Source organism: Heterodontus francisci, unplaced genomic scaffold (assembly GCF_036365525.1).
Source record: "Heterodontus francisci isolate sHetFra1 unplaced genomic scaffold, sHetFra1.hap1 HAP1_SCAFFOLD_101_1, whole genome shotgun sequence".
In the NCBI taxonomy this organism is placed as follows: domain Eukaryota; kingdom Metazoa; phylum Chordata; class Chondrichthyes; order Heterodontiformes; family Heterodontidae; genus Heterodontus; species Heterodontus francisci.
In genome coordinates this window covers 3977464-3990531 of record NW_027141025.1, presented here as the reverse complement: position 1 = coordinate 3990531, position 13068 = coordinate 3977464, and the positions used below count along the sequence as shown (strand labels likewise).

General features: G+C 42.0%; 1 protein-coding gene across 1 annotated transcript in view; it reads left to right on the top strand.

The window, feature by feature from the left end:
- Positions 1-2449: 2449 nt before the first annotated feature.
- LOC137361860 (deleted in malignant brain tumors 1 protein-like) overlaps positions 2450-13068 on the top strand; it is a 28116-nt gene continuing 17497 nt past the window's right edge. Inside the window, exons 1-3 of the mRNA XM_068026463.1 lie at positions 2450-2583; positions 10025-10057; positions 10909-11223. Coding sequence (XP_067882564.1) covers positions 2538-2583; positions 10025-10057; positions 10909-11223 — 394 coding nt within the window. The 5' untranslated portion in view covers positions 2450-2537. The remainder of the gene's footprint in view (positions 2584-10024; positions 10058-10908; positions 11224-13068) is intronic.

Here is a 13068-nt window from a genome sequence, read left to right as displayed (position 1 = left end):
TTAAATCGTGAATATTATAATCGCAGACTTCAGGGTAGACAGTCTGCTGAAATGGGCAGATCAACGGTAGATGCAATTTATTGTGGTCAAGTCAGAAGTGATGTTCATTGTGACAGCATCATGTCAATATAACATAAATAGTACCATTTGCAGGAGGTGCAAGAACAGAGGGACAGGGGAATGCATGTTCATAAATCTTTAAGGATTGCAGGGCAAGTAGAGAAGCTGATTGAGAAAGTGTACGAGATATTTGATTTGAAAATGGGGTTATTGAATTCAAACATAAAGGGCATCAAGCTGCTACTTAATAGATCAATTGTTATGACTCAGCTGTCGTCCTGTGTGCAATTCCGGGCACGAATACCTTGGAAGAATTTCAAGGCCCTGCAAAACGTACAAAGGAGGATTATCAAGAAGGCACCACGGGTGAGGGAATTCATTTACAGGGAGAGAACAGTGGCGCAGTGGTTAGCACCGCAGCCTCACAGCTCCAGCGACCCGGGTTCAATTCCGGGTACTGCCTGTGTGGAGTTTGCAAGTTCTCCCTGTGTCTGCGTGGGTTTTCGCCGGGTGCTCCGGTTTCCTCCCACATGCCAAAGACTTGCAGGTTGATAGGTAAATTGGCCATTAGAAATTGCCCCTAGTATAGGTAGGTGGTAGGGAAATATATAGGGATAGGTGGGGATGTGATGGGATTAGTGTAGGATTAGTGTAAACGGGTGGTTGATGGTCGGCACAGACTCGGTGGGCCGAAGGGCCTGTTTCAGTGCTGTATCTCTAAACTAAAAAAAACTAAACAGAATTCAGGAGCTTGGATTTTTCGAATTGGAGCAGGGAAAGTTCAGTGGGATAGAAACATAGAAAATAGGAGCAGGAGTAGGCCATTCGGCCCTTCGAACCTGCTCCGCCATTCATTATGATCATGGATGATCATCCAACTCAGTAACCTGTTCCCGCTTTCGCCCCATACCCTTTGAACCCTTTGGACCCAAGAGCTGTATCTCACTCCTTCCTGAAAACATATAATGTTTTGGCCTCAACTGCTTTCAGTGGTAGCGAATTCCACAGGCTCACCACTCTGGGTGAAGCAATTTCTCCTTCACTCTGTCATGAAAGGTTTACCTGCATCCTTAGACTGTGACCCCTGGTTCTGGACTCCCCCAACATCGGGAACATCCTTGCTGCATCTACCCTGTCAAGTCCTGTTAGAATTTTGTAGGCTTCAATGAGATTCCCCCTCACTCTTCTGAACTCCAACAAATATAATTCTAACCGACTCAATCTCTCCTCATACGCCAGTCCCGCCATCCCAGATCTAACAGAGTTCAAAATAATGAGGGGTTATGGTAGAGTAAGAATGCGAACTTATTTCCTCTCATGAATACGTTTGTCATCAGAGATCATGGCCAGGATTTTACTGGCCCCCAGAGGCGTGATTGGAAGCCGGGAGGGGTGGGGAGGGGGCACGGAGAAAAGCGGTGTGTGACAAGGGACTTGGCAGGATGGGGATCCCAGCGCCTCCCCATCGTCCAGTGATCCTGGAGGCAGCATAGACCGACAAGAGCCTTCTCGCCCAATGGCAGATTGAGGATCTTCAGTGGCCAATTAAGGGACAATTATGGGATCATTCCACCGCCGCTGGGATCTTACCAGCAGCGATGTCCTCCACCATATAGAGAGGACACCTTGTAAAACGAAGCATTCTCCCTGTGGCCTTGTGGGTGCGGTGGGGCGTTGCCTCCTTCATGGCCAATTTGTGACGCACAGAGCACCCCCACCAGGAACCAGTTCATTCCCTGGGACCTCCCTCCACCTGCAGCACAAGAAAACCGCACAGGCCCTCTCGCCGGGGCCTTGCGTACTGGCTCTGGTGACACCGCCTCACCTACCTCTTCTCTGCGGTTCCAGAGATGGGCCTGGGTCCGAGACCTTCTGTCGAACCGGAAGAATAACTAGAAAGGTAGTGAAGAGACATTTCTTCACACTAAGGCTTGTTTAGATCTGGAAAGCACGACCCGAAAGAGTGATGAAATCAGATTCCAGAGGAATTTATAAAGACAATTAAACAAGTGCTTGCAATGGAATAATTTCCAGGTTACGTGAAAAAGCTACATATGTGACAATAAATTAGACAGCTCTTTCAAAGGGACGACTCTGACTAAAGTAGCCGAATGGCCTTTCCTGTGCATCTATGAATCTATGATCTGGACGCCAGATCAGTGATTCATTTACTTTTCAAACTGTCACACGTCATTATCCTCGCAGGATAGGCTGGTAGTTGGAACCTGGGTTCATTTTATCCATTTATGGTCACATTTCGTCTCATTGGTGTATTTTACCAGCTTGTAATTCACGGTTCACACAAGTCAAAATCTATTGGTTATTTGGAAGAAAACATTTTTTCTGCAGAAACTTCTGTCAAAGAATTAATTTCCACAACAGCCAGAGTTTCAGAAGCTGCTGCAAGGAGCTCTTAGTGTCTGAGAACTGCGTTCGGGTAATGTTCTGTTCTCATCGCTGTACCCAGCGCCAGAACCATGATGCAAACCTTCCTGACCCTGTCTCTACTGCAGCTTTTGAACTGTAAGTTACAGATTTTTGAATGCATTATGTTATTTACTGATACACTGATTATTATTACAAGATGTATATTATTAATCTAATTATCATCTTTAATACAGAACCCATTCAGGAGATGTAGAAAGTAAATAATGCTTTATACATTTTAATTTTCTTGTGTAGAGTTTAATGAAATATTGGCACTTGTTTATTGCCTTCTACCAGCCGCTCGTACAGAGCAGACTGGCGTTGAAAATCTCATGGGTCGATTTAAGCAGGGTCTGTTAGAAAAAGAGACACTTCGCTGTTAGAATAGAATATGTCAGTGTCTGAGATCAATTTACGTAAAACGGATCTATTTTATTTTCAGTTGTCATTCATTGGGATGGTATGAAATGGATACTGTGTAATATAATTTGTAGTAGTTTCATTTACTACAAATTTTGGATTGAATGTTTCAATTTTAAGTTCTTTCAACTACAAATAGGAATAAACCCCCATTTATATAAAAATGCCTTGCGCTTACATAGCGCATTTTACGCCGTCAGGACGTCCCAAAGGGCTTTGCTGTCAATTCGATATTGTTTTGTAGTGTTGTCCATACTGTAATATAGGAAACGTGGCTGCTAATTTACACACAGCAAGCGCCGACAAACAGCAATGTGATAATGACCAGAATACTTTTTTTGTGTGTGACATGTTGATTGAGGGATCAACATTCGCCAGAGCACTGGGGATAATACCCCTACCCTTCCTCCAAATAGTGTACCTGAAAGGGCCGACGGAGCTTCGCTTTAACGTCTCCTCCGATGGAAAGAATTTGGGCAGTGCAGCACACCCTCAGCACTGCATTGGAGTGGCAGCCTAGATTCTGTGCTCAAGTCTCTGGAATTAGACTTGAACCCACCATCTCCTGACTCAGAGGCGAGAGTGCTAGCAATTGAGCTATTGCTGACAGTAATATTGTTTTGGTTACAGTAAACGAGTTTGGAATATTCTACATCTAATTAACAGGTATTTTAAATTCCCAGTTGAATTTGTATCGAACACAAAGACTGCGGGAGTTTGTTTTATATTTCCCCCTGTGTTTCTTATACTGACACAGCCAGCTGGAATTGAAATTCTAATCTGAGTATTTAAAGCGAGTCTGATAGAAGTAGAGCGCCGTCTTTGTTTGAATAGAGTGTATCAGAGTCAGGTGTAAGTTATCTCACTGAGTGCAGATCACCAGTCAAAACTACATCTACTGCCACCATGAACCGCCACACACATTTCTGAAACAGATGTTTCTCAACACAAGTGTTGTCTGCTCTCCTAGTGATACAGTTCATGAAACTAAATATTTTAAAATAATTTGTTCAATGTTGAAGTGTTACCTTCAATCTATAATAACCACTCAACTGGAGGTGGAACCAATATTTTTCAATTCGTTTTCATGATTAGTATAATTATCAAGAGCACTCTGCAAAAAATGATGTCACTGTAAGTTCCTAAATCATTGGGGAATTTGCTCTGTATTATTGATCAGTTAGTGATGATCTTCAAAATTAGTATCTTTTATATTAAATTAATTATTCTATTGCCTCCATTTTTTTGTACAGTGCCTGAAGATAGTTAAGTTTTCCCAATCACATATTTTCACACAGTGACATGTTGTGTGTAAAGAGTTAGCGATATTGTTCTTTATGATTGTTCCAACGGCTCGATATTTGTTGTTTTATTCCATTGATGATTCCATTCTGTTTCTCACTATTTCCCGTGTGTGTTTGGTTACATTTATCAATCTCTGTCTGTTACAAACTTTATTGGTTTACTGACAGGCCAGCTTAGTCCCAGTGTTATCAGATACTTGATGTGTTTAACGAATTGTATTTCCGTGAATATTAACTAATTGGATTGTAAAAGCCTGTTCTGTGGATTATTTAAAGAAAATTGTATTCAAGCCACAGAAAAGATAAACAATGAATTGCACATGACTCCCTGTATCCGTTTCTCCAATCGCTAGTTGCTCAGAATCATTTTTAAAAAGCAGGCATGCTTTATGACAAAAAACACTGTGATTCATTGCGATCATATGAAGCGAATATTGAAATAGTTTATCTCATTTGTAGAATTCACGTTGAATACGAATCTTGGGCTGTTGGTTTGATTTTACATTCCATCAATATTAAATAGGGAACAATTATCCATTCTTTTGCGATCAAAAAACATTGTTTTTATAATATCTTGCATCTTATTAACACGTCTTCTAAATTCCCAAGTGGGACATGTGCAGAATTTTGATTTAAATGCAAAATTGAAAACAAATATCGTGGCAATTTGTGTTATTTGGTCCTCTGCGGCACTCGTACCGACACAACTGACTGAAGTTGAAATTCTAAGCAGATTATTTAACAACAGCAATCTAGCAGTAGAAAGTGATCACAGTGAGAATAGAAGGTCTCGGGGTGTGGGGTCGATGGTAATGCAGGGATTATAGAACAGCAGTCAAAGCTAAATCTACTGCTGACCGAAGCCACGCGGGCATTTCTGTCCCAGTTATTTCACAGTAGAAGTGCTGTCTGACCCTGTGTGATATACTGAGTGGAACTGAAATGATTTAAATAGTTTGTTCCACGTTCGAGTGTTGTACATGATCTATAAATATTGTATAATGTATTAACTGTAGCAGAACCAATATTATTTCAATTAGCATTAGTTATTACTGTCATTGTGAAGTGCCGTTCCCAAAGATAATGTTAATGAATATTCCAAAATCTCCAGACGATTTTCCATTTGTTATTGTTTACTTAATGATGACCTTGAACTTTAGAACTTTGTATTATAAATTCTCAACTTATTTCACATATTCATATGAACAGCGTCAAGTAATAATTAATATGACAGTTTCTCACTGTTTCCAGTGCGGGTTTGGTGACATTTGTTAATGCCTATCGACAGCAAATGCAGGTTCACGACAGGGAAACGCTCCCTTAATGTTATTACAGACTTCCATGATTAATTTTCTTTTGGTTTTGTGAAAGGGATTGCATTCTAAAATTCTGATTTTTAAGGTAATTTAAGAATATTTTCTGCAAGCCATAGGACAGAGAGAAAGTATGAAATCTATCTGACTCCCTGAAACTTTTTTTTAGCTATTAGCCCCAGATCAAAATCAATTTATGGGGCATGTGCATATTTATTTTGATTTGTCATTTATTGAAATCGTACAAGTGAATATTGAAACAGTTTCCTTAATTTATAAATTTGTCATTGAACACATTCTGTCCTGTTTGATTTTAAGTTCATCAAATTCAAATAAGGAACTGTTATTCATTTTTGTCGCAAAAAGCAAAAACGGATCTAATATTTGTCATCTGATGAATATTTAATTGCATTTCCAGAGATAATTTGAGTTAAATTTTGTTTTATTACCAAAATCAAACAGAAGTGCGGCAAGAGTTGGTTTTATATTGTTTCCTATGGCTCTCGTACGGACGCAGCAGACTGGAGTTAAAATTCTAATCAGACGTTTAAAACGGAGACTCCTGGAAGTAGAAAGTAGTCAGTGTTACAATCGAGTGTATGGGAGTCAGAACTGTAGAATACCGGGATCTGCATCCAGTTGACTCATCGCACATTGAGATTTCTGTCCCCGGAATGTCTCAGTGAAGTGCCATGTGCTGGAGAGAATTAGATTAAATAGTTTGTACAGCATTTGGAATATTCAGAAAGGACAATAAATATTGTACAATATATTAGCTGGAGGTGGAATACATATTGCTTCATTTTTACTGATTATCGATTATACCCTCCAGAAAGTATGCTGCTGTTTTCAGGCGATTTGGCGGATGAACAATTTTATTTCGTCACTGACAATCTTCAAAACTATGTCTTTTGACATTAAATCATGATTTCTATTTCATACATTTATATGCACGGTGTTGTGTAATAATTAGTGTTTCTCAGTCTCTTTCTACATGATTCATACATTTGATGTAGTATTTAATATCCAGACGTATTTTGGAATCTCTTTCCACATATCCCAAACTTTATATATGGTGCGATGCAGTGTTTAATGAAAGATCCAGAGTTGTTTCCCAATCTCTGGGAAAAGGTGGAAAGTTGATCTGGGGCAATAGATCAGCCATGATCTTACTGAATGGCGGAGTAGTCTGGGTAGGCAGTATGGCCTAATCCTACTCCTATTAAATTCTTTTATCTCCTTCTACATGTGCCATACTCTGGTCACCTTGTGGAACAAATCCTGAATTTGTTTGCATATAGAAATTCAACAGACAGTGCACAGAACATTTTTTCTCGGTACTGTAAAGGTTCGATGCGTGTTTGGTTATTTCGAACCGTGGTAACGTTTCTTCAGACACTCGTTGATGTGTTATGGAGATAGATGCTAAACGTTACTGATAATAGTATTGACACACAGAATCCGGATTGTTTGATATGACTTCCTTCTGTCCAGTGCTTTGCTTGTGAGTGTAAGCTACAATAACTGTAATTCTATCAATTAATTTGCTTCTGAAATCCAAAATACCTCATTTATTTGTGGAAGTAGCTCAAATTTCAAGTAAAATAGTTTGATATAATATAATTATTTTGATTATTGACCCATCTAATAATCTGCCATTCGAAGCATGTACTCATAAACTCTCTGCATTGACTGTATTTTGTATCCCCTAAACCACCGCTGTCCCTGGTTTTGTAACACATTCAAGAGTTTAAATTTTGGGATTTGAATATCCAACGTTTGTCCCATTTCTGTTCACCTCCTTTGAGTTTATTGTTATTAATAATTAATATTTCTATATTACTGTTTGCAGTAATACGGTACCATAGTAATTTAACATATGTATAAAATGTTAAAATAACCTAACAGTTTTGCACTAAACCCATTAGTCTAAACATCAGGAAGGTAACGGTGTGAACACTGAAATCTAAGGCGTTGGGATCCGGGAGTCAGTGACAGCGGGACTGTCCATGCCAGGAGAACAGCAGCAGAGTTTTAGATCAGCTGAAGTTTACCTAGGGTAGGAGGCCGACCAGAAGAGTGTTGGAATAGTGAGTATATCCTCTGCATATATCGGAGATTTGAAAAACGGTACACAGAAATGCATTCAAACTTTTTCAAGAACAATAATGAGAGCAGTTAGAAACTGCGAGGAAGGATCTGAGAGCAAAATGGAGGAATCAGCAGAAATGAGGAGTAGTGCAGATAAATGGAAAAATAGTATTGATTGAGAAAGGGGATTGACTGAACATTTCTCTGAGACAGCAAGAGATAAACAGGCCGAATAGACAAGTATGGGTATCTCGGTTATAATTGTTTAAAATCATTTTCGGGATATGAGTTCGCTGGCCAGGCAGAATTTACTGAACAACCCTAGTTATCCAGACAGGATGACGGGGTGTTTTCTTGAACCACTGTCGTCATGTTGGCGACGTTGTCCTCCACCCATGTATTGTCTATCCCTAGTTTCCCTAAGAGGGTGTTCGTGGGCTTTCTCCTTGAACCACTGGATTATTTGGAGAAAAAATCCCACGTGACATGGATGGTTACAGGCTGAAATGATAAATGCATGAAGAGTAGGGGAAATGAATGAGTGGATTGAAGACGATTCACGGACTCTACAGAAACACTGAGACTGGAACCGTTTTTCAGTAAATACTGAAAGATTATTCCCCCCCTCCCCCACGTCTGTCATTGGGTGACTGGAAAAGGGGAATTTGTGGGAACTGACTATTATCAGGGAAAGTTAGTAGGAATGCTCAGGCTCCAGGACTGGGAGGAAATCACACACTCTTTACATTCCAGAATTAGGATCATTAAGAGACCAGTGAGATATAGTTGGGAAACAGTAACACATTCAAAATTACTCGGGAAGCACAGCTGAGGACAGGAATCGGTGTCCCGTTGTCTATAATATATCACCAGAGTATACAAAGAGACAATAATACATGGGAGATATAATTTCACCAGGGAGTTGGGGAACAGGTCAACACACCGCCTGTAGTATATAATTTTAGTTTAGTTTAGAGATACAGCACTGAAACAGGCCCTTCGGCCCACCGAGTCTGTGCCGACCATCAACCACCCATTTATACGAATCCGACTCTAATCCCATATTCCTACCACATCCTCACCTATCCCTACATTCCCCTACCACCTACCTATACTAGGGGCAATTTATAATGCTCAATTTACCTACCAACCTGCAAGTCTTCTGGCAGGAAACCGGAGCACCCGGAGAAAACTCACACAGACACAGGGAGAAATTGCAAACGCCACACAGGCAGTACCCAGAATTGAACCCGGGTTGCTGGAGCTGTGAGGCTGCGGTGCAAACCACTGCATCACTGTGCCACCCCATGTTGCGAATAGAAAAACACCTGGAGATCTGTGAGACACATTGTGATCAGTGGGATTGGGATCAGGTCAACACACCGTCTGTAGTATATAATGTTGAGAATAGAAAAACACCTGGAGATCTGTGAGACACATTGTGATCAGGGGGATTGGGTTCAGGTCAACCGAGTAACTGAATTTTTGAAAAGCAGAAACGCTTAACCAGTAAACGGGGGGACCATTGATCGAACATTATTAATGGGTAAAAGAACAGGGCACGTCGGTGATGGCAGGTTACAAGAGAATCAGAACTGCAGGAGCTTACTGAGAAACAGTCAGCACGGAGTTAGGAGGCTGACAGACCGTTAATCTTGTTTTGTTTCGTTTGAGGAAGCTATGTAATTTATTGAACGACAGAATAGCCCAATTACACGTTTACAGATACTTTGAAAGTTACAGGTGGAAGAATTTGCAGTAAATTGAAAGGCATTGAAATCTACCGCAGGATCGGAAAATCTTTAACTTGTGTTGCCATCCCTTCTCGAACTTTAGATCGGAAAGCTGAATTCACTGACAGTGCCATCAGTGTGGGTTTAAAAGGGTATCCATCACTACCCTCTTCTCAGGGTATCTACATACGGGTCATCAATGATCAGAGCACCATCAGCACAAATTTACAGGGCGATTGGGAATGGGAGTGGCACTAATTAGACTGCTCTGACGAAGAGACAGCATAGGCACCATGGGCCGAATGGCGTCCCTCTGTGCTGTTTCATTGTAAGATTCTATAAGGGAGAGGACCATCACCATCGCCTTCTCAGGCACCTTCACACTGGTAATACATGAAGCCCACCCACCGTCAGCACAAGGAGAGAGTGTATCCGGATGTCAGTGTGTGTATATGTGAAAACAATTCTGGATATATTTTATCCCATTACCAATATTAATGTTGTGCAGAAACTGTATTTTCTGTTTTAAGGAATGAAATCACAGATCCCGATATAATTTCTTCTGCAAGGCACGGGAATAATGACCCTGCAGTTAGTTGTATTTGTGTTTTTTCTTTCTGACAGTTTCATTCATTTCTTGCCCCAGTGAACTCTAATTGTTAACTTCTCATTTCAGGCAGACCTGGGAACAGTAAGGCTGACCCGTCAGGTAATCGCCCTTTATTTTCACACTATCTGCTATCTCTCTGCTCTAATCCATCCCATTAAATATGAAGCTTGGGCGAAAATCTCAGCATTTTCTTTGATCACGGATTAACCCGCTGCCCAGTTGAGAGTCAGAAAGGGAGGGTGTCCCTCATACTGTGACTGAAGATCTTTAATTTTAGCTGAGAGATGAGTGCTGCCTTCATGCAGAAGGACAATAACTGAGGGTCTCTGAAAAGCAAAGTGTGAAGGATCAGCTCCACTCACACTGTTACCTAGCTGAGAGATGACTGCTGTCTTCATGCAGAGGGACAATAACTGAGGGTCTCTGAAGAGCAGAGTGTGAAGGATCAGCTCCACTGACACCGCTGCCGGCCCAACGGTCCAGCTAACCAATCTGCGCTGACATCAAGATCACATCACCATCCAGCCCTGTCTTCATTGGCTGTACTGGGTGTGGGTGCAATTTCCTCTGCTCTTTCCTGGTGCTGGGGTCTCACTGTGTTCGTCCAATGAGTTCTGAGTACGTAAACATGTGATCATTACAGCCACGCCCATCTCCCCACTTCTGCAGGTTAAAACTATTCTGAGCCTGTCCCCATCCAGTTCTCCTTCGAGCCGCTGTGCTGGTGGGAATATTCGGCTGTCTCCGGGTTCCCTGCTCGTTTGCACCGTGTATTAATATTTCCCTTTCCTTTTTTCATGTGTAATATATACTCCGGGTTTTATTAGGGTTCTGAGTGCAGACTGATATTCCTGTCAATTCATACCTGGTGAATGGGGAGGGTCTGTGCACTGGGAACCTGTGGGTTTAACACACAAGAACCGCTTGATGATATTTCTGATATTTTACAGAGACGGTGAAGCTGAGACTGGTGAATGGGGGCAGTCGGTGCACTGGGAGAGTGGAGATTCACTACCGGGGGCAGTGGGGGACTGTGTATGGCAATGATTGGGACCTGCAGGACGCCGCTGTTGTGTGTCGGGAGCTGGACTGCGGGACCGCAGTCTCTGCACCGGGCCGGGCTCACTTTGGGGAAGGGTCCGGACCCGTTGTGACGGTGAATGTAAAGTGCGGCGGGACCGAAGCCTCTCTGCGGGACTGTAAGTCAGCTCAATGGGGTCACTATACCTGGTCACACTTCTATGATGCCGGCGTCATCTGCTCAGGTAAAAATCTTTCTCAGTCTCTCATCTCCCACCGCGGCTGTTAGATTCTGTGAAGAAGTGAAAGTAAAACAATCCGCGATGGTCCGTACCCAGAAAGTCAGATGATAATAATTCCAGTTATCTCTGGTTAGAATTATTGTTAATATTAGGATCACTGTTTAAAATTATATTATTAGTATTATATTTAAGAAACATTTTCCACCGGGAGCAGCCAATACCTGATACTCAGCACATTTACAATGCAGACAGAGCAGTTTCTATTGAGATTTTCCCCAGATCCGCAGTGAATGATCTGAACCGCTGGAAATGTCACAATCTCAATCCAAATCTCCATTCATCAACCCAACAGCCGCTGCCGGGCATGTACTGTCCGCCCGGCTGCCAACCTGCAATGATCGCTTGGCTTCAGATCTGATATATCACACAGATTGTGAAGCTGAGACTGGGGAGCAGGGAAGGGAGGGAGGGAGGGAGGGAGTTTCCTCAGCCTCGGGGAGCTGAAGTAATGGGTCCACAGTTATTGTGGGAATCACAAAGATAACTGCTCTGTAAGATCCCGCAGTTGCCTGCGCATGGCCTTTTTAAGTAGCGGTATAGTGTAAAAAAGTAAGGAAGTTATTATGAACTTTTGTGGAATACTGGCTTCACCTCAACTGGCGTATTGTGTACAATTCTGGGCACGGCACATTAGAAGAATGTGAATGCTATAGAATGGGTGCAGAAAGGATTGACAAGGAAGGTTCAAGGGATGAAAGACTTCAGTTACAATGATCGTTTGGAGAAACTGTGGTCGCTCTCCTGAGAACAGAGAAGGCTGCGAGGAAATTTGATGGAGGTGTTCAAAATCATGAGGGGAATAGACAGAGTAGAGAGAGAGAAAGTGTTCCTCTTGGCAGAAAGGTCAATAACCAGAGAACACTGTTATAAGGTGGATGGGAAAAGAACCAACCGTGACATGAGGAATAAGTTATTTACACAGCGAGTGGTTAGGATCTGGAATGTTCTACCTACGAGTCTGATGGAGACAGGTTCAATTGTGGCTTTCAATGTGGAATTGGACAAGCACCTGAAGAGAAAATCTTTGCATGGCTATGGGGAAAGGGCAGAAGCATAGGACCAGCTGAGGATCTCTTGCCGATAACCAGCATGGACACAACGGGCTGAATGTCCTCCTTCTGTGTTGTAAACATTCTATGATTATATGCTGACTGTTGCATCTTGCTGGTCAGAAGCTGTCTGTCCAGTTTTTAAACCTAAAACTGTGAATGTGGTTTCAAGGTAATTAATTGCATAATGTGAAGGGTGATCATGACAGACTGTAGAAAACTGGCTGCAAAACAGTCAACAAAGTGTGGGTTAAAGGTAGTTATTCAGACTGGCAAAAGTTGAGAAGTAGTGCGTGACAATCCATGCCAATGAGCTACTGCTGTGCAAATGCTTTCTATTTTTCGGTCCATTCTAAAATTGACAGTGCACAACATTAAGAAGCGGCTGAGCACACTGCACATAACAAAGACTAGGGGCCCGATAACACTCCAGCTGCAGTGCTGAAGATCAGTGCTCTAAAACTAGCAACAACTGGAGCCTAGCTGATCCAGTACAGTTACAGCACTAGGATCCAACTGATCCGGTGGAAAATTGCCCAGTTGCATACTGCCTAGAAAAGCAGGGAAACACTGACCAGTTCGCACCCAATCAACCGACTCCAATCAACAGCAAATCTTTCCTTGTGCTGGGTATGACTCCCCTTTCAACGTATCTCTCTGAAAATAATCCTCAATGTTTTTGTATTTTCTGCAGCTTTGTTAACCCGTATTGCTGTTGTATTCATTTTTCTATCTGCAC